Consider the following 23303-nt stretch of genomic DNA (forward strand, 5'->3'; position numbering starts at 1 on the left):
TTGTTTTTGAGTAGTTTGAGACAAACATTTTGGGCTTTTACAGCTTTTAAAATCTAAAAAATAACCGATAATGGTATCTCCCAAACGGTTAGAGTTATGGACATTTTTCAAGAGATCAAAAATGATTTGAATTGTTTTCTGCCCTCAGTTGTCTACTGGTTCACCACCTAGAACCGGGTAAACGCGTTAACAACTAGAAGAGCGTTAGTTTCAAATTTAATTTTTTTTTGTTTCTGAGACACACTGTTCTTGTTTAATCGTGTTGCAGCTTAGGAGGGGTAAAAGAGTAGTTCTAGATAAATATTTTGAGTTTTTTTACGGTCCCTAAAACGTAAAAAAAACCGAGATACAGAAATTGAGAACTCTGCGGTCACAACTGGCAGAGCAAAAAATTAGTTATTAGGAAAAAATGTTAACTTTTTCCAAGTAGATAATGCATATCTCTCTTTTTGTAAATTTTTTGAATAAGTATAAAGGTTTTACACTGAAAGGAACCAAATGAGCTATTGCAAACCAGTTCGACTTTGCCAAATTTTGCAAAATTCAACTGTTTAAAAGATGAAAACCTAAAAACAGCATTTAATTCAACCCTTATCAATAATATTACTATATTAAGCTCCGATCGTATTTAAAAAAAAGTAAAGTTATATTTCAGAAGCTCAATCTACTTCCAAACGTTGTTAAACTATTCCAAAAAGCAAAAAAGAGAAAAAATTCTTATTCGAACTATAAAAAACATACAATTAGTGCTAATATCCAGAATGTGTGCTGTAGTAAATTTTTCCATTGTTTTTAGGCAAATTGGCAGTTGGCAGACTTGTTTTAGAATGTCATGTTAGAGAGAACATAATGTCCTGAAGGCCAAAACAGCCAGAGGGTCTATGGCCCGAGGAATAGGTTTTGACCTGGATAGGGTATACCTTTCAGGGTAGGAAAGTACCTTTTAGGGTACATCTTTCAATTCTAAATTTTAGAAAATATAAAAGAAAATGCAGCACAATTTAATGAAAGTCTATTACCTAAAAAGTCAAGAGCATCCTAGGATAGGAAATGCAAAGTTTGTCATTGCCAACAATGAAAATGCTATTGAAAATATTAAAAAAGGTTTGAGGGCTTTATAAGCGGGCATTATGATAACGTCCGCCTATAATGCCCTCAGGTTGTACAGACACTATAACCTACATCGTTTCCAAGGTATTATGTATCGATAATGAATATGTGAAATATAAAATATTAAAAACTCTTTTTGACTGTTTTTCTGCAATATATCCGTAACTGTAAGTGTTATTTTGTTATATTCAAGTTCAGTTATTTTTTCATTTTTCTTTCACTTAACAGAGCTTGTAAGATTTACGTAAAGTAAATGGGGTACATGCCCTATGTAAATTTGTAATACATATTTTGTAACAACCTCCATAATAAGTTTGTGGTAACCACACAATAAAGCTGTTACATGAGTAATTATTTTGAAGAGAAAAAAACAGCAATAATTATACAATGCAACCATTCAACCATTTAAATTACTGAATTGTTAATAATTGTAGTGGTTTTACTGTAAACATTAAATTAGTAAAAAATACCCTAACACGTGTTAGGTTAATCTTAAAAATAATCTTCTTGAAAAAGTGTTTTAAATAATACTATTATTTTAGAGTTTACTAATATTAATACTAAATGCCAGTACTCCTAATTCCAAAGATAATTTTTATAAAGACCGTGAAATCATACCATCATACCACATGTAAAAATCGATTAAATCCTGTCTATATCATACCGTATCAAATTTGTTATTCAACCGAATTCAAAAATTATCCTCCCTCTAAATTAAGTTAGAAAAAGGCAAGAACTGATATAAAGAAAGATCAAGATAGTCTTGTATTATTTTAATTTTTTGTTTGAAATATTATTAATAAAATTAATAAAACGGACTAAAACTAGTAAAACTCATATGACTGTAGGTTGAACAGAATGGATCTATTTGATGGTGGTCACATGTCACTGTTGTTATTTCAATGCGGATTAGTCAAACCTCACGAAAAATACGATCCTCAATCCGCTCCGTTGGTTCAATTCACTTGAAAAATAGGATTCTACTTAAATCCGATCAAAATTTTAGTCCTACGCGTTTGTATTGATGTTTTTCAAATGGATAGAGTTTAATCCGATTCAAGGATCCGAACAAAAGTTTTTACGATGATACCCTCTAGAAGCTATACTCGGAGGTACGTTACTACAAATGTGGTTATTTAAAAAATAATAAAAAAAAAAAAAAAATTTGGTTAGTACGTTCTTAGCTGGATTCTTAGTAGAAAGCAAAATTACTTATTTTATGATTCCAAATAGAAGCTAGAATGAGCTACTTTCAATATTATTGGTCAAAACAACTATTTACTAGGATAGTTCCTCAAATTCCAAGTGTTCCTGCTTTCTTTACATTGAACACTAATTTAAATTTCACATTCACATTCCCACTTCAGTGTGATAACTGCTCTATTAAAATGCTTGACAATACAATCTAAATATACCTAAATTAAATTGCGTTGCGAATAATTCCCGTTCCCTTTTAAAAGTTGAATTTCGGTTTAGAAAGTCCCGGATTAAAGTATGCAAAATCGTTGCATCGTCTGGGCATTTTTAATTATTTAAAACTTTTCCTCGAGCTGCAGGAAATTCAATTTGTATATCTTAGTTTCAGAAAATACTCATTAGTGACTTAAGAAACTTAATCAATGTATTCCATTATTCCGCGAGCAGAGAGAAACAATGCAATTATAAACATTAATTTCGTAAAATTCTACCCCAACTCTTCTATCTTATAAGAAGAAAGTGGAGGCTCGGCTCCCCCGCGCAACCTGGGGAGTAATTTGTTGGAGCGACTGCGATAAAACTCACGCAGAATTGTGATAGATTTAAGAATAAGGGACAGAGATAGATTATAAAACAAGTGAGATATTTAAATAGGAAAAAGAGCCGGACGGGGAAATCTGAGGATGGAGTCCTGCTGTTTGCGCCAGCGATTCTCTACAGGACACCATGTTGATTAATGCCTGTACACTTTTTAAATTTTGTTACTTGCTGAATTATTTAACACTGACTAAATGAAAACACTTTTCTTGAATAAACCCAAATACAAACATTACAATGTGGGTGAGTTCCAAAAAAAAAATTCTACAGAATTTATTAGCTGAGAGAACCACTGGTGGATAATCAACGTCCATGCACTTAGGCAAGAAAACTACGTTTTAATTCTGATTTCCATTGGGGTTTAGCCGAATTAAATACGAAATGAGAAAGGATTTTAGATTTTCAAATTCTTAATGCTTAGAATTATACCACAATTACAAAGAAAGACGTAAAATATTACATGTAATTATTTTGGCTTACAACTTATCAAACGAAAATTATGAGTGTTTCCACGAAATGTATGCCCGGAAACGTTCTTTTCGGTGATTAATTTTCGGTCGTCCTCAGAAACGAACACTTTGTATTATTTTGCGAATTAATTATGTTTGTTTTCCACTCGAAAATATTATAATTTCAGTCCGCCTGTTTGTCATATAATTAATGCTTTCCTTAAAGAAATCTAATAATACTAAGACGGAACACAAGATGGTCAGAGTAATTTAATATTTTTCTTTGTTAAAACCGTGCAAAATGGTATATTATACCGGATGATCTTCTGACAGGACACGAAATGTTTAGTCACTAGAGGTGATCAAAAATATCTTATTCGTATGTTTTTTATTTGCATCTTTTATATCAAATTAGATTTCATACATACATATATAAAAATAACTGACTTCAGATTAATAATCAAAATGTACAGGTGTGATAAACGAAAAACAGACCATAGAAAAATCGTGTAACGGACAGTTCAATGTGGTTATTTCACTTAATTTAAGGTCCTTTGTTATAAATATACCATTTGCTGTGGATTGGAACCCTTATGGAGCAAAATAAAAATTTGCCAAATCACTTCTGCCAAAAATATAATTTTTTAAATTTTTGACGAGATTAGATTTATTTGAACTCCAAGAGATTTAGATTTATTTGAACTCCAATCAATTTCGGTAAATCGCCATTAGAAAAAGGATAAAAAATACTACAAAATGAGCCAAAACTCGCCTCTCTAGCTCTTCATTTTACTGAGATACTGCTTCTCAAAAAGTAGTTAAAAAAGACCCTTAATAAATTTAAATAAAACATTTTAAAGTACTTTTTTTGCGCTTATTTCACCTAATTTAATATCCTTTGGTATAAATATACCTTTTGCTGTGCATTGGGACCCTTATGGAGCAAAATAAAAATTTGCCAAATTTGCACTTTTGACCAAAAATGTCATTTTTTTTTTGAAAGGTTGTAACTTTTTTATATGAACTTCAATCAATTTCCCTAAATCGCCATTAGAAAAGGCATACAAAATACTACAAAATGAGCCAAAACTCGCCTCTAGCTCTTCATTTTACCGAGATACTGAATATTCAAAACTAGTTAAAAAAGATCTTTAATACCCCCCCCCCATTCTTTCAAGTGCTTTTTTGTACTTATTTTACCTAATTTTAGGTCCTTTGGTATAAATATGCCTGTTACTGTGCATTGGAACCCTCCTGGAGCAAAATAAAAAATTGCCAAAATTGTACGTTTTGTAAAAATGGCATTTTTTCAATTTTTGAATGGTTGTAAATTTTTTATTTGAACTCTTATAGATTTTACTAAACCGCCATTAGAAAAAGGATAAAAAATACTACAAAATGAACCAAAACTGGCCTCTCTAGCTCTTCATGTTACTGAGGTATTGAATTTCAAAAAGTAGTAAAAAAGACCCTACACTCCATTCTTTCAATTTTCTTGAAAAATAAAAAAAAATAATAAAAAATTTTAAGTACTTTTTTGCGCTTATTTTACCTAATTTAAGGTCCTTTGGTATAAATATACCTTTTGCTGTGCAATGGAACCCTTATGGAGCAAAATAAAAATTTGCCAAATTTACACTTTTGACCAAAATAGCTATTTATGGAACCAGTTACGAAAAGATCGATTTTGTGTAACGAATGAATGTTTGTAGGGCGAGCGCAGCGAGGTCCTACAATTTGAATGAGTTACACAATAAGACATTTTCGAAACGTGTTGCATACATAATTTTTTCTAATTTTGACCAAAAAGCGGTAAAAACCATCTTTTAAAGTGATTTAACACAAATATTTACTTTCATAGCACCTTGTATAAACTGTGACAACGACATATTATGATGGATGTCGCCCATATGTTTCTACGGAAATGCATAAAAACAGGGAGTCATGAAATGAACTTTTCATAATTAGTTACATAAAGTGATACTTTTCGTAACTAGTTACTAAAACGTTTTGTGAAAAGTGTCACTTTATATGCCAAAATTAGAAAAATGTAATTTTTTCCATTTTTGAAAGGTTGTAACTTTTTTATTTAAACTCCAATCAATTTCGCTAAATTGCCATTAGAAAAGGGATAAAAAATTCTACAAAATGAACTAAAACTCGCCTCTGTAGCTCTTCATTTTATCGAGATACTGCATCATTGATAATTGCATGCACGAGACAAAGACACCAACTTAAAAAAAAGTTCTTAGGCGAAATGTTGCCAAATGTCTCTTTCTAAGTCGAATAAGTCGGAAAACAGACGACAACATTGATCCTATTGCTGAGTCGACAGATGAAGCAATGGCGTAAATCTCAGTGCAGTAGTTTGTGATTGGTCAAAAAAAGCAGCTTTCAGCTTACTGCTTTTTCTTGACCAATCACAAACTGTAAACCGTGCTGCAATTTACGCAAATGCTGTCTAATAATTGTACTTTTTGACTATCAATCAGCAGTTTGCAAATAAAAGTAACAGTTAAAACAAGCGTTGTCTAGTTCAAATAATCATACAGCCGCCTACACAGCAAACAACAAAGTCGGGGGCCAATCAAACTCTGGTTCGTTTTTTAGTCCTTTTTTCGATTTCTCGTCCGTTCGACTGGGGAAGGACCTGTTGCAACATACATGCATGTTTATTGTATTTTATAATTGAATTCTTAACAATTGAAATGGTTAAAATGATTAGCCGATCTCGGTGTAATGCAAGTCATTTAAAACTAATTAAATTTATATATGTGGCAAACGTGAGGAGGTCTTTTAATAGTCGAAACCGCACCTTTAATTGTTCGGCGTTAGGCTGATCCATTTCGCGTGATATTTTTCTAAAGAAAGTCGATGTTATTTATTAATTAGGATGGTTATTATGTCAGACATACAATGTTGGCGCGATTAACTTTAATGTTATTTAGAAATCGCATCAGTTTGTTTTTCGAGCGAGGACTTGTTATTGTGGTTTGGTTCAACAATTGCAACAAGCAATTATCAAAAGCTTTTGTAAAACAATGTAATATGAAAATATGTAGACACTATAAAAAGTAACTTTTAATTGCATTGTAGACATTTGTTTGAAAGATCTTTATCTATTTTTGCTCATTTCGTCACTAGTCAAGTATATTGTTACAAAGACCACGTGACTATCTGAGCGGCATTATTCATGACAGGAAAAGTGGCCTCAGATCAGCGGGTCAAGCAAGACTACTGCTTTTTACCCTTCCATCGCTGTAGACCAAAAGGAGAGGTCCAGAAAAAGGACTCCGTTAACAGACACTGGCGTTTCCCTTTCGGAAATTACCAGTGTTGCAACGGCGTCCCCTGCCCTGGGTGAGGGGTGCCCCGGCTGACCTAGGGGGCTCTTCCGCGCTCTTCTTGTCTTGTTTTCTTCTCTTCGTCAGCTGGTCATCATGCTGGAGGTCTTGGCATATTTTTGGATGATCAAAAGAGTTAGTGGGCTAATCATTTAATTATTCAAGAACGAGGTTCCAAGAGGTTAGCAGGTTGATTTCCGTAACCTGTAGCCTATATGGGCAGGCGGGGGGAAATCTGGGTGGTGTAGCCAGAGCCCGATTAGCACCGAGTTAGCTACGGCTGGGTTTTACCCAAGTTTTGAGAATAAATTATCGCCACGAGGGGGGAAAGTCGTTGGGGTCTGGTGGGGGTCTTCTTCATCTTGGCTGGATTGGTCCTGGCTGTTACCTGAAACATAAAAACAGGAAACATTAGTAATAACTTACTCCAAAAATGAAGTTAAAGTCATGATGGGGTGTTGTCAAATCCGGGTGTGGTCATAATCTGGTGTTCAGTGCTGTCATCTATCGTCCAGCAGCTGATGTCTTGGCCGTTTATGGGGGGCTTCGATTTCTGGGTCGTAGTCGATGGCGTTATTTATGATATGTGGATTCTGGTGTTCCGCCATCCTGTCAAAGAACTTGTGTGCGTGTTCTTTGATCTTTTTTTTTTTTTTTTTTTTTAACTTTCTTTATGGCTTTCACCACTAGGGTATTCAGCCAGGCCAAGTTAGGTTAGGTCGAGGGTGGCCTACGCCACGTCGGAGCTTAAGCTCCTCCTCTTAGGTCTGATTAAGAAGTTAGCAAGACAACACAACAAAGGATTCAAACTCTTCACGCTCCCGGGCTCTGGAGGAGCTGACACACTTTTGGAAGAGCCTCGGATGGAAAGGAAGGTGTCAGAGATCTGGAAATGATCCAATAATGTTAAAATCATAAATCAATATTGTTAACTTTCAAAAAATGACAAATGAGTTTAATTATGGTGGATGACGGCGAACCCAACACACCCCGCAGGCATACAGGAGCCTGGACTCCACTTTTAATCAATTCCTGGTACAAATCTCCATTCATTCGGTCACATTGGAACAAAATATGCTCCAACGTGCCCTGCGAACCACAATGACATAATGAAGAGTCCGCTCTTCCTAACATAAACAAATGTTGAGGCACCAAACAATGCCCTGTCCTAATGCGAATAATGGTGGTAATATGCCTTCTATCTTTATAAGTCAGTCCAGAGAACCAAGGCTTAGAGGGAAACGCATCAGACTCGCCAAGATATCTACGACCCTTGCTCAAAAATGTTCGCCTCCAAGCAGTTTGCCACCCAGCAAAATGCCTACGCTTAACCTCCGGGTAAAACTCATCCCAGTCAAGTTGAATGGGCAAGGGTACATTCAAATTCCTACCCAGGCAGGCCAAGAGGTCCGCCCTTTCATTACCCGCAATGCCACAGTGGCTCGGCACATAACATAATTTCACGACCGTGTCGGATTCATTTGCCTCTATAATAATCTGCTTTGTAAGAAAGGAAATGTGATCCAGACGGTGTTTGGATGATGTCCTGGAGATCTTCTGAATGGCACTCTGCGAGTCACTAAATATAATGGCCTTCTTAACCTTCTTTTTAAGACACATTTCAACCGCCTGGTGTATGGCAACCGTCTCAGCTGTACAGATTTGAATAAACCTAGGAAGGCGCGAAGAAAAACTGTAGTCCAACTGGGGACAAAAAATGCCGAAACCGGCAGATGCAGCATCCCTGTCAAGGGAGGCATCCGTGTAAATGTGGACATAATCGGAAAAACTCCCATTAATCTTTTCCAGAAAAGACTCCCTAACCCTGGGATCATCCTTCCGCAAGTTTATGTTGACAAGCGGGACCGTCATCATTTGATAATCAAGATTATAACAAAAATCAGGAAAAACCGAGTAAGACTTAATGTACTCAACAAAATCACCTAGCTCCTCAAACGCACGCACCAAGTAAGGACGGGGTCTGTTAGACAGATATCCCCTAAAACTGTACAGCTCCAAGACTTCCCCCAAACCATCCAAAATGTGATTATTATCATACATAAAGTTTTTCAACACAAATTTCTTTGCTAGCAATCCCATTCTGTACTCCAAAGCCATTTCAGCACATTCAGTCAGCAACAAATTAGTTGGAGTGGATTTCATGCATCCCGTAATAACCCTCAGGGCTTCAAATTGGACCCTGTCCAATTTGCTCTGGTTTTTCTTAGTGATGGGACTCAATAGAAACCCACCAAAGTCAAGATGAGACCGAACTAGACCCTTATAAATAGAGAGCAAGGTGATCGGATCCGCTCCCCACCACACACGCGTAACAGCCTTCATAACATTAATGCCCTTCCTAGCCCCAATACACATCCGATCAGTCTGCTTAGACCAGTTCAAATTTTCAGTCAGTATGATACCCAAATATTTATATTCTTTGACCCATGAGATTACACTTCCCTCATAAGTAATACAGTCAATTGGAAAGTTGTATGATTTTCTTGGCGAGAAAACTATTGCCTTTGACTTATTAGGGGACAGATGCAGGTTCAATGAGGAAAAGAGGGCACCCAGCTGCAACAGAAACTCATTCATTTCCCTAATAATATCTGGAATATTGGGCCCACTACAATATAAAACAATGTCATCAGCATATTGAATTATCCTAATGTTGGTTTTTGGAATTTTATGAATTTTCCGGGTGTAAATATTAAATAAAATTGGACTCAGGGGGGACCCCTGGGGCAATCCTATGGTAACCTTTCGCGGACCCACAATGTTATTATCCAGCAAATCTACGTAAATTTCACGATTAGATAGCAAGTTAAAGATAAGATTTTTAATATCGGTAGATATGCTAGCTTCTCCCAAAATATCATACAATTTATGAATGCTTACGTTATCATAAGCAGCTGACACATCCAGGAAGACTCCCACTTCTTTGATCTTCTCTGTCGCTGTCTTGTATTGGAGATCTCTGGTGATGGTGTTGTTTCTGACATACCACGGGACGTCTATGGCTGATCTTTGCGCTATGTTTTCCACTGCTTGAAGGCGCTTCAAGTGGGTCTTCGCTGCATATCCCCAGGCGTATGTCAGGTGTGGTTGGATAATTGTCCTGATAAGAGTCAGCTTGGTCTTGACGCTGGTTGACTATCTGAGGATTTCCTTAAATTTAAGGAAAAACTTAAAGAGCACATAAATGATTTCCCTATATTTCAGGAAAACCTCAAATGGTTACGCTGTCTTTGTAACAATGTTTAAAAGTAAAAAGGATAATAATGTAATAGTATATGAAGTATCAAGAACAGTAAGTAAGCTTTACTGATCGATGACAGAGTGTGGCGATTAACTGCCGTTTACAAAATAATAACAAAATAATAAGTATTAATTAGTAATTTCTTTAAATCTTATTTGGAAGAAATACGGGATTAGCAAGGTTACACGTAAAACTACTAAATTTAAGTAAAAAACTTAAACTGTTTTATCATAAATTTTAGCATGTTCAGTAATTTTAATAAACAGTTTTTAAGTTTTTTATTTAAATTGAGTAGTTTTACGTGTAATCTTGCTAATTCCGCTTTCTTCTTTCGGAAAGAATCTTGTCTTGAAAATAACCATTTTTCAAGAAAATAAATAAAATTTATTTGTTTTTTTAATAGAAAAGATAAACGTTTGTAGGGATGTCAAGTGTTTTCCATTATAGTTAATTTTAGTACGGTTGTATATGTAGTCATTAGTATATTAATAGTACGAGTATTACTTCATAAACTTTAAAGAATGTGAAAAAAGGTGGTACGTGGAGGTAGAAGGTGGGATAAAAGTTTTTGGTTGTTGATTGTCAAGAGAAACTTTTAAATGAGGGCTGGAAAGTAAATTTTTTAGAAGTTCGAGGAAAATCACAGTATTGAAGATCAGGAGATCTTAGAAAGCTATTTCCTTCCGGATCCGGAGTTACTGGGAGTAATATCAAGGGCTACTAGCTCCTGTACCAAAATTATTGCACTTTGTCCAGTGAAGCCGATTTTGAAGAAGGTCGGTTCCAGAAGTTGTTGAATTTGTAACCAAGGAGCAGCCCTTTGCAGTTAGCAGAGCATCCATCTCAGCGGAAAAATTTAAAGTTTGGTCAACTGACGGGGTGTTATGTACTGTTTTGGCAAAGAGTATTAGGTGTAAGAAGTTTGTAATTTGTTTATAAAAAATAGCTGTATTATCATATATTTAGAGGCAAGTTTTTTTTTAGATAGAAAGTAAGTTAGATATTTAGTTATTTACCGGAAAAATAGCTTGACATCATATATATTTTTTTATTTATTTAAATTTTCTTTATTTACTGCATCAGAATGAATGGTCAGAGTGAATCTGATGCCAGTTAGGATGGTATTATCATGCAGGTTGGAAAAGAGATGGATTTGGGTGAATCTCATCTTCAACTTGATAATAATGATAATAATGGTTGGTGAATTTTAAACAAAAGAATTAAAATAAACCCCATTTAAAAAAAATTACAATAAATTTTGTAAACGGTCCTTAATCGCCAAACAACCACAAAACTTGATTTTAAGGTTATTGTGAAATCCAAAAAATGTGCGAGAATTGGCGCTAGACCGAATTTTTCATGTTATGACTACACCTCAGTCACACCCTGTATACTCGGATTCGTGACAACTTTTAAAAAGATCATTTAGGTCATCAGAAAGAGGAAGAAAATACCTTTTAATCCTCAAAAAAAAAAATATTAAAATCGACTGAATCATCATTTGAAGAAACAGCGGTTGTCTCATTCTTTTTGACAAGCTAGTTAAGAGTTGACATTTGGTGTTTTTCTCATATACTATTTCAATATATTTACATCCTCATGAGGTCTAAATGAGAAATATTATTAATATGACTTATTGCATTTTTGTATGCTTGTTTCCTGATTATTTATAGTAAATTTGTGTATTTCCACTTTACACCGCCTTCAAAACTTTGCCGCTGGGTGCTTTTAGTCCTACAAGCACCCCTCTAAATCCGACATTGTTAACCTCCCTGTTAACTGTAAACAAGAAAAGCAGTATGCCTTTATAAACTTGTGTGAAATCAAAGGTAAACTTGTCAAAAAAACTTAATAATGCATTTACATATCATTCGTCAAGCGGATAATAATAATACATTAGCAGGTATGATAAAACCGAGTCCCGCCTTCCAAATCCTTATATGTTAGAGGCCTATAATTTATATCAATATAAAAGTGATTCCAGACAGCTTGACTTATAAGTGGAGTATATTATTCTCCTATAAATGGTCAGATTAGGGTGTGTTCAAAGGGGATGGCCGGATATACACAACATGTTAAAGACAGGAGATTTCCTTTCCTATTTTATTCAATGTGAAAAGCTAGAAGTCATCAATTTACAAGAAAAATAATCAACTTTCAATGCTTACAATGCACCATTCAAGTATTCCCATTTCACATTATACAGCGTTGTATAGAAGTTTTAATTCGCCCAGACCTTATTTTCAGCCCATTTGTTTCTCTCATCTACCAAAATATTAATGCATGAGCGCAAAAATATCCAAGGAGAGATATGCAGGCGAGAGTTTTAATCGCAAACTTAACTTCGCATTCGAGAAGTTAAATCACGTGAAACCTGGTTCATTATCTGGTGCATAGGGCCCCGATTACCTCATTAACGAATTCAATTTATATCTTACCCCAAGTTTATTTTAATAACTGTTAATCTGAATGTTTGTTTTTTTAGAGTTAGTTAGAAAACCTATTGTTGTTCAGGCTTGAGAAAAAATCGAAGACGGTTTTGGCAGAACAAAAAAAAAAACGTTATTTATCAACAAAACCTCGTACCGTGTCCAACGAGATCGCCTTGTCGTTAATTCAATTACAGGATGATATTCAAAAGTAATATTAATCACCAAACCGAAGCAAATGTTACCGTAACGTCGGCACATTTATGTAAAAGATATGGGAAAAGGACAAAGTTGCTATTTTGAATCGGTTCCGACACTTTTTTCCTTTCAATATTTCATTGTGGAGATTTATCACGTTTATACTAAAGAAAGTTAATTTATTCCTGTTTTAGTAGTTGTAATACCTACTGAGCTGGTTTCTGCTATAACCAAAAAAACTTTCGTTCGAGCTGAGAAAGTGTACGGCCTGTCAAAATTCCCTAATTCTCTTAACTACAACAAAAACGCGATATATTTTCTGTTAGCTAATTTGGGTTCGGTCCACGTGTGACAAAAATGTCGATATAGTTTCGGGTGTAGCAAATCGGCATATAGAAATGCGGTTTGAAAAACAGTGGACTTACCATCTCACTTCATGGGTTAAGAATGGACTGATTCATTCACAAATGGATTGCGTGAAAAGGTGCGGAACTAATTACGTCTGATGGAGAAGCGCTAAAAGAAAAGTGTGAAAAAGTAACAGAATTACGTCAAGTAATACTTAAATTATTATAATATTCGAATCTTTTGACTAGTGGGGATTTTTTCAGAATCACCTTATTAATGGTATATTCTTCAGCGAGTATATCATAATGGTTATATGTAGAGTCCGGATTAAAAAGCATAAAAATCTGAAAAAAAGCTTTAAAAAGCACAAAACTCTCAGAGATGCAACATTTTTAACTTTCTTTTTTTAATAGCACATTTCTTGGCTAATAATTGCTTGATTTATTTTCTTTGCTAGCTTCTAGTTGTTTCTTTCAATTCATGTATTCATGTATTAAATCTATATTATATTTTGGATTTTTGTACCAATATTTATAGGGAAACTACCCAGACTTTTTAATTTTTAAATTGGCGATCTCTATCTGCAAAGAAACTGTGTGTTTGTAGGTAAAAAAAAAGATATACAGTATTAACCTACCCTGTATTCAACACGTTTAGTATATTTCATAATAATTTGAGGCAATTTGATGTGCTTTTTTATTTTCCATTTTTACAGATGAAGACTATGAAGACTAACAAATATTGTATAAGCCAAAGTGAGCGATAATAAGAGCACACAAAAAATAATCATACATTAAACGTTATCCTTAAACAGAAACAGGTAAACTAACCAAACTTTGAGTGAGTTGACAACTTTGACGTAACTTTTCGGTACGGTATTCATTCCGGGAACTGTCCTTAAATACCATAATTCGTTAACGTTAATACTGTTAGCAAACAAATTTTTCACAAATAACGTAAAAAAATAACGGAATTACTGTCAAAAGAACTGATGTGTTGATATTTATACAGGGTTAGCCGCCCAAACCGATCATTAAAAGTTTATTAGGATCCAATATTCATAGAAATTTGAAATTTTGGAATTAAAAGAAATATGATGAGTGCTATGTTTTAAAAATATTTTCATATTTCTGTCACTTCGTTGATGTCAACTTGCTTATTTTAATTGGAACACCCTGTATATTATTGTATATTTGAATAGGTCTATCGATTTCAAATATTTTTATGTATCATAACCTATATCTACGGTTTTCGAGATATTGACGTTTGAAAAATGACACTTTCAGATTTTCAAGTGTCATAACTCCTAACCAGAATGAGATTTCTTAACTTTTTGAGATCTGTCATTTGGAAATATTTTTAATTTTGACAAGTGTCTGTGTCTGTGTCTCAAAAAATTAAGAGGAACATGCACGCCGATTTGCTCTATCTTATTCAGATTAGGAGATATGACACTCCAAAAACTAAAAATGTAATTTTTCAAACGTCAATATTTCCAAAACCGTTACAGATAGCTATAGGTTATGATACATCAAAAATATTTCATATCGATAGGACTATTCAAAAATACAATATAGAGGGTGTTCCATTTAAAATAAGCAAGTTGACATCTACTTCCGGTTAAACTGGAAGTGACAGAAATATTTTTAAAATATAGCATAGCATATCTTACATCCAAAAGATCGAATTTCTATAAATATTTGATCCTGATAAACTTTTAATGAACGGTTGGGTGGCTAACCCTGTATACATATTTTTGTGCACTCAGCTGAGTAGATTCAAGATTGATTTCATTATATTGTTAGTGAGAAATTACAGAGCTATTGCAACTGTAAATTAACATATACAAAAGAAAACTATACAAAAAAACTAAAATAAGCACAAAAAGAAGAAAAAAGCATGACAAATCTGTCAAATTACGTGTTTTTGCATAAATCGTTCACTGGCCTAATTCTTGAAAGCAGGTAACAGAAATCTCAGGAGAAGTGTTGATAGAATGTGACAGAAGAATCTGACAATAACGGGTTCCTGTCACATTCTACAGGCCTTTCTCTTCCCTTTTCAAGTTTCAAGAATACGCACCTACATTAGATGTCAAAAATGGGTTGGTTTTATTATTTACAAACAGCAAAATGATTAGAAATCCGGAATCTAGTCTTCTTCTTCTTCTTCTTATTCATATTTAAGATCTTGCGATCTGTTAGTTTTGCAGGTTCCTCTGGATCAGTTCCTGGGAGGTGGACTGCCAGCTGCTCTTCCATCTCGTAGGTGGTTTTCCGGGTGCTCTTTTCCTTATTGGTTTCCATTCAAGTGCGATGCGTGGCAGTCTTCCCTCTTCCATTCTTCTCACGTGAGCGTACAAATATCTTTTTCTTTATCTACCCCATCTTACGATGTCTTGCACCCCACATTGTTCCCTAATGTCACTGTTCCTAATTCGGTCTATTCTTGTTTTTCCCAGTATAGTCCTGAGCGTTTTCATTTCGGCTACTCGAAGCATTTTTTTCGTTTGGTTGGTTTTTTCTCTGGTTACTATTCCGTAGGTCATGATTGGCCTGATATAAGTCTTATAAATCCTGACCTTGCTATCCTTTCGCATGTATTCGTTCGCCCATATTATCTGCCTTAAGCTGCCCGACATGGCAGTCGCTTTGTTGATCTGGCTTCTCAGGTCCTTCACTGGGTCGTGATAACTCGACAGAGCCATACCCAGATATTTGAATTGTTAGACTTGTTCGATGATTTTGTCCTGAACTACCAGCTTACATCTTACGGGATCTTTAGCAAAGGTTCTGCGTTTCGTTTTTTCTATAGATATGGTCATGTTCATCGCTTGGCTGACCTGGCAGAATTTGTGTAGTTGTCTCTGTAGATCGTCACCGTTTCCACGTAAATAGCTGCATCATGGGCGTAGCATGCTGATTCTTTTATTCTGTCCCATTCGGTATCCCAATTTAGTGATGATAATTCCTCTATAATTTTGTCCATTAAGAGATTGAACAGAAATGGGTTAAGGCACCGCCCTCTGTACAAGAAAGCCTAGAATGTCACTTTTAATGGCGGTGTTATCGGATTTTTTTTTGTACACAAACCTATGGAGATGCAGTAGAAAATATGTTTTTTTTTTATTTTTTCGTGTAGTTGATTAGAAGTTGTGAGTGAAAAATCAAAGAACGCTTCATTCCTAATCCAGATATGTATAGATATGGCTTTTTATACCCAATAAAGTCCAGCCAAAGCAAGTTTGGTTAGAACCCTTTGTCTTGGAAAGTAGTTACAACAAACTAATGTAAAAACTGCTCAATCAAAGAAAATTTGGAAATCCTTAAATCTAGGTAAGCAAAACTGGTAAATGGGTTTTATATTATTACCAAGACCTTTCTTTTAAAATGTAAATGTGCCAATGGAACTTCTAAAAGCTGTCCTGTTTCTTCAGAGTAAACCTTTGTTGCTCTCAAAATGCAGGCGGCCTCAAAATGTAACTCACATAAGTCACATACCAATGTATGTAAGAGGCAATAAGTTTACTGAATGAGAAAGCATATTGTACTTACCACTGAGTATTGTGTTGGAGTAAAATCATTCCAGTTCAAAGCTTTCAACCACTGTTGGGTTCGAGCAGGGTCTTTTGGAAAGTAAAAGACTGACACTTTTGGGCCTTTCATCAAATTGCTTTTAGAAATTTGGCAAACAACCAGTGGACGGCATATTGTAGAGGCAATAGAATTTAAGTTAAAAAACCAACCACAAATTATAGAACAATGAAGGAACAATAACAATAGTGATAACACAATAAAATGAACACAAACTACACTTTCACTAGAACAATAAACATATAAACAACAATATATAATAGCGAACAAAAATTACTTTGGCAAGTAATCCCAAGTCTTGACTTTAAACCTTAAAAATTAATTTAATCATCGAAAAACTCAATTTCCACAATACAAACAAATGCAAACTGTCAAACGAGTATTTCGGCCATATTGGAATTTTTGGCATGCACCTTCTTGGCTTTCTTGTACAGAGGGCAGGGCGGTGGTTAAGGCTGTCACCTTGTCTGATGCCTCCTGGTGTCAGTATCTCTTCCGTATATGTGTCTCCTGCCTTTACTTTAGTCATGTTGTTCAAATTGAGAATTGCGGACTGCTCTTAGGATGGTGTCTGGCGTTTTTTCGCTTTCAGTACAAATTGATGAAGCAGACATATGCTGGTGTATTAAATTCGATTGATTTTTCTTTTAGTTGTTTGATAATGAATATGTCGTCGGTCGTGGATCTGTTTCGTCTGAAGCCTTGTTGTTCTTCCCTGTTTGTTATTTGTGTTTCAAGCCTTTCCTTCAAAATGCCGGTAAAGAGTTTCATGCTTGTATTCAGCAGAGTTATGCCGCTGTAGTTGTCTGGGTGCGTCTTCTGTCCTTTCTTGAATACCTATAGGAACAGTTATACTTTTGTGCCATTCTGTAGATATTTCCGATGTTTCTAAAATTTTGTTGTAGAGGATTTTTAGATGTTTTCCTAGTTATATGTATTGTTCCTGAAGATTAATTGATGACTGAATTACTGATTGCGTATTTGTGAGAGACTGCAGTTGCAAACTTGAGAGCTTTTTTATACGCATTTTGAGCCAGTTAATGACATATTGACTAATTTTAAGAAAATTAAGTAACCTTTTTCTAGTCCTTTTCCTGTAAGTGGACACACTTTCCCGTTCAGTTCTTGAAACCTAAATTTGAATCCCACGATGAATAGTTTTCTAAAATAGCTTCTTGGGGCACTCTGTATAAACGTTTTAAACAAAAGCAATAATAATACATTTTGTCAGCAGTAGATATCCTTGATTCCTGTTCTTCATAGCAGATTTGTCCACTAACTGTATTCATCTAAAATGATCATTTTTAAGTAATCAGCTGAAACTTCCGGTTGCCCTTTTGGCGAAAACGTAGGTAATTGCAAGGCAACTTTCACGTCGTTTATCTATTCGAAACTAATTCCAAAGAACATCGCCTTATTTACATGCACGCGTGAACAAATCGGCACGATCTCTTTTTGTTTTGTGCCTCGCCTCTCCTTTTATTTTGTGCGCCCAACGCCCTAAACACATCAACAATGTTTGTAGTAGGTGGCTCAGCCCCGAGGGGCCCTCGACTAAAAAGCAACAATATGCATTATTTTCAATTGTTCATCAAAGTTACTATAATTAAAAAGTTGTTTATTCTTCGCGGCGATAGTTCGACGAGTAATGATAACGAATCGTAAAGTTTGCACGAGTAACGGTTGGCATTTTCCATTGCTTTATGGTTTTTTTTTCTGCAACAAGCTCTATTGTTTCAGCTCGGATTACTTTAATCATATTTTTCACATTCAGCAATACAAATGAATCAATGAAAAGCCTTAAAGCTACCATATTAGAAAAAGTTTGTACGTATTTCGTCTTGAATTAAATCTGCGATTTGGTAATGAACTGGTGTAATTAAAACCAAACTGAGACAAAAACAGAAATTAACTGAACCAAACAGCTAACGTCTATATGATCGGTTGATGAGGACCTATTCTGTTATCAAGAGTAATTTAGTCGACTGATTTACTCAAATTATTGAATAATAAAGTAGAATCTAAATGGAATACAGCATTAATAAACATGTACTAATGCTAACCGATATATGGCTAATACGTATTATCAACGACTACTTGAGTTATTCATTTTTTATGTAATTTATAAGAAATTTGAGTGATTTCAGGTTTTATATTTTTGTTTTGCCAGTGATTTGTAGAGGATTATACACTTTAACCTTAGAAAGGTAAATGTTCTGTATGTGCTTCCTTCCTTATTTGACACATTTAAAATACTGGTGTGGTAAAGCTTAAACCGGCTATAGGAAAACCGTGTAACTGACAGAGAAACATTGATAGAGGAGACAAAACCAGAAAATGTAATAATAGGTGAAAACTTCAAAGGAATGTTTGTAAGAATTTTAATGTAAACCAAAACGTACGGTGTGTCAACTGACTTCACTTGTCATCTGTGTTACTTAGATTTTACTGTCAACTCTTGAAGTTTAAGGTTTAACCGGTATCCTCCCACTAGAGCGGAATATTCCTGCTCCTTCATAAGTACAAAGAGTAACAGTAATTATTTAATTTTAGTATTACCTGCAATCTGCAATGGTCATTTTCATACTTAACACGGGTCTATTTGTCTTCTCTGTGTATAAAGATAGATAACGTTTTTTTGACACTCAATTTCTTCAGCACAATTTAAGCACATGTTTTAAGTATTAGGTTTAATCTTCTTGCTCCTGATGATCGGTTCTTAAGCCCGAAACGTTGATCATTTCTTGCTAAAGCTAAATAAATTGTATTGTGGACAACTGTGTTCTTTATAATTTGGTTATTGGCCTATTGGCGCTAAGTTTTTACACAAATGTATACATCAAAAATAATTTTTTATTATACTTAACAGAAAATACTACATTTTCAACTGTTTATAAAATACAGTAAATATGACATTTTCGGAACAGCGCACGGAAATTTTTTCCCGATCCCTCTTTCCGTGCGCTTAATAATAAACATAGATATCCATGATACTAGATATACTATGGCAACCCGAAGAAAAAAAAGAAACGAGTAGTGTGTCTATAGCAACGATTTATTTATTAATGACAAATTTTATTTTCTGTCAGTGAAAATTAAGTATTTATGTATTTATTACATTTTGCAAAAATGAATTCAGATTGTGAAGAAAATCGGGATATTCCCGAAAATATCTTACAACGAGCGGCAGAAGTGAGTGCAGATTTATTACCAGTGAAATCCAGGTTGAGATATGAACAAGAATATAACAGTTTTACCGAATGGCGGACTCAGAAACGAATCAAAATTGTGAGTGACGATATTCTTTTAGTATATTTTTCTGAAAAAGCCAACACTATGAAATCCTCCACTTTATGGAGTCGATTCTCTATGTTAAAGAGTTGTTTGGCAATAAAAGAAAATACTCACCATCAATATCCAAAAACGATTGCTTTTTTGAAACGACAAGCTGTAGGATATATACCAAAGAAATCCAAGATTCTTACAGCAGAACAAGTAACCAAATTTTTATGTGAAGCTTCAGATGGAGAATATCTACTAGCAAAAGTAATTTTAGTGTTTGGCATCTTCGGTGCATGCCGCAGAGATGATTTAATACGTTTGAGTTTAGATGATGTGGAAGATAATGGGATAATTCCTTGTCGTGTTCTTACGAGATGGAAAAACTCACAGGTCAAGAAGTTTTACCATAACCAATGAAAATTGCAAATTCGATCCCTGTACAATTTACCGTAAATACGCAGATCTCCGCCCTAAACATATGGAGAGTAGAAGATTATTTGTTGCATACCGAAACCAAAGATGTTACGCTCAACATGTTGGGTGCCATACTATCAGTGGTATTCCAAAACTTGTTGCAAAATACCTAAAACTAAAAAATCCCGAAGCATATACCGGACATGGGCTAAGGCGCTCTTCGGCAACCATGTTGGTGGAAAACGGCGGTGATTTGCTCACTTTGAAAAGACACGGAGGATGGCTTTCTTCCAATGTAGCAGAAGGATATATAGAAGAGTCCATACAAAGAAAAATTGAAGTATCACGGAAGTTGTTTAGCCCTTGTAACTTGGGAACTACAACATCTGTAACAGTCAATCAAGAGAACCAAAGCACACACGAACACTCCGCTTCAACATCTTTAGCAGAGTCTTTAGTTCAACAAAAAGAAATGCAAAAGGGATTGAGCTTCAACAATAATACGAATTGTACAATAAATATTACTATTAATAATAACGGTTCTGTCCAAAATTAATTTTCTTAGAATTACCTACTTGTATTTTTTTTGTTAATTTGAGTTGTATGTACTTACATTTTTACTGTTTTAAAAATAAAAATAAATATTCCCGATTTTCTTAATAATTTTTTGCGATATTTTTTGTTTATGTTGATTTCAGGTACCTAAGTATAATAAAAAATATCGTTCATTACTCGTCCAAAAATGGATTTTCCGTTCTTGCATGACTTCCCGTGTTCGGCTGCGCCTCACACGAGAATTTGTCACGCGCGCACGGACAACATTGCAGCAAACTTGGACTTTTATTAGGTTTTCTGTCTTTATCTGGCGCATGCAATTATCAATGTTTCTCTCAGTCAGTCAGTTACATACTTTTTTATGGCAGTTTTAGTTTTACCACACCTGTATGTTTGAAATGGACTGGTTATAAATGCAGTAATTAGGAGACGTAATTCAGTTTTGTTTGAAAGCATTTTGGTTTGTTTTTCCAGTTTGTGCACTTAATTCTACATAAACTAACATCTTATAGAAAAATTTGGTTCATTATAACCACCCTATTTAAAACATAAATTAATTTTATTTAGTCAGTAAAGTAATGTTTAACTATAGAAAGGCGTTTTTTAACGATTTTTCACTAATATCTCATGTTACAGAAGAGATAGAGTAGGTACTAAAGTTTCTTTAAGGAATAGATAATAGAAATCAATTCCATTGAATATGATTTTATCTAGGTATCTAGGAACTCTGGCATGGAGGAATTTTGAAATAACGGCCACTGCCAGAAAGATCCAATTCAAATTGAACATTTGTTTCGAAACAGTTTAAAGGGCAGAAAATGCCACAAAAACGAAGTGTCTACGATCAGCCTTTTTTGAGATATTTGATTTTCTTCAAAGTATACTTTGAATCGTCCCAACCACTTTACATGAAGAGATAGGAAAACAAATAAATAGCAAAATTCCCGAGTACCTACCAGAAACAGCGTTCATCGAATTTTTTCTATATTATTCCATTTAAATTTTTACAGTTTTCGGACAGTTTTCATTTTAGTGGAAACGCCTCTTAGCGATGGATTTAGAATGTTTTAGCATTTCCTCGTTGCCACATTTACGGGACAGATTTTTTTCAGAGAAACAGCCACGTGCCCATCACATCACATGTCACAAGCTTCACGTCGTTCAAGCAAGTGCAGTCTAGTTTGGAAAAGTATAATTTACCGCACTTGTTAGATAAATAACTATTGGCACAACAGAAGCATCATAACAAACTGTATTATTATAGGAACAATGAGATTTAAACTTTAGATGTGTCGGAGTGGAGCGTCTTGGACGTCGGACATGATAATTAGAAGAAGCATGTCCGGCTCCTCCTAGACGCAACAATAATTAGTGAAGCGGAGCCCTTTGCAGCCCGAATTACACATTCAGTCCACCTGTCCTGTGTTGTAGACGGGGAATGTATATTTGCGGACATAAAGGAACGGCTATCGGTAATTAGCGTCGTGCCGGACGAGATATCTGTGATGTGTAATCTAATATAGGACGGGATCTATCACGTTCCGGTTCAGTACGTGACCCTTACGAAACAACCATGTGAACATCCAGGCTCCGTCTCACTATTTGCTTTTTAATATTGTTTTGCTGCATGCCCATGAATTATAGACCACCGCGGGGGTCAATATTTATTATGAGATTCCGCACATTAGATCGCCTATTTATGGTCGACGTATTAAATTTTCGTGGATGCTAAATTGCACAGGAAATAATAAGACAAGCAAATTGTTATGTTTAGTATCAATGAGTGTTTACTATGCCCATGAGATAGATTTACTGCTATGTTCGCATCGTTCGCGCTGTCATAGATATTATATACGTGGCCTACCAGTTTGCTCTATACGTTTTTAATCTACATAGAGAAAAAGCATGTCATCCAAGTTATTTTCTTTAAAGAGAGACAAAGTGGACCACACATCGCTTTTCTCCGGTAACAATGGTCGATACTTCTGTGATCGGTACGATATATTGAACGCCAGGATTTCAGCAGGGTGCTGCACGCACTCATTAACATTGTCGATTACCGTGGTAATATGTGTTGGAGACTGCAAACCCATCGTTTAACCGCACATTTTTCTCAGTTTGTATTACCCATTACAGGTTGTGAACGACCAGCGGAGTAAATAACAAAAACTTGCACTCAGAGGATGTTAGGAATATGGAACTAGCTTTTTGCTGTGAAACAGTTGATATTGAGTTTTATGAAGTCAAGCTGCAAAGGTGTTTTGCACTTTTATTAAAAAAAATTTTTTTCGATGGATATTAAAATTAAAAGCTGGGTCTTTAATATCCACAGTCTATGGCAATTTACAAGTATTTAGCTGTATGCTATGGTTGTACCCTAAAATTTTAAATTTGTACTGTTGGTGATGCATTTGATATCCGATTTTTGAAAAATAATGTAGTGGGTTTTAGTCAAGGACGGTAAACAGTACAGGAGTGCTTAATCCCATAAGCGCAATCTTGCCGGTATCGGCTCGGACCGGTGA

The 23303-nt window shown here is 34.9% G+C and overlaps 1 protein-coding gene across 1 annotated transcript; it reads right to left on the reverse strand.

The window, feature by feature from the left end:
• Positions 1-7427: 7427 nt before the first annotated feature.
• On the reverse strand, positions 7428-15758 carry LOC145740040 (uncharacterized). Its single transcript, XM_081995362.1, has 4 exons — positions 15701-15758; positions 9438-9774; positions 7700-9326; positions 7428-7583 (listed from the first exon to the last, which is right to left on the reverse strand). Exons 1-4 carry the CDS (start codon positions 15756-15758, stop codon positions 7428-7430), a joined length of 2178 nt encoding a protein of 725 aa, XP_081851488.1.
• Positions 15759-23303: the final 7545 nt, after the last annotated feature.

This window comes from Ips typographus, linkage group LG1 (genome assembly GCF_016097725.1).
Source record: "Ips typographus isolate SLU linkage group LG1, UJ_Ityp_2.0, whole genome shotgun sequence".
NCBI lineage: Eukaryota > Metazoa > Arthropoda > Insecta > Coleoptera > Curculionidae > Ips > Ips typographus.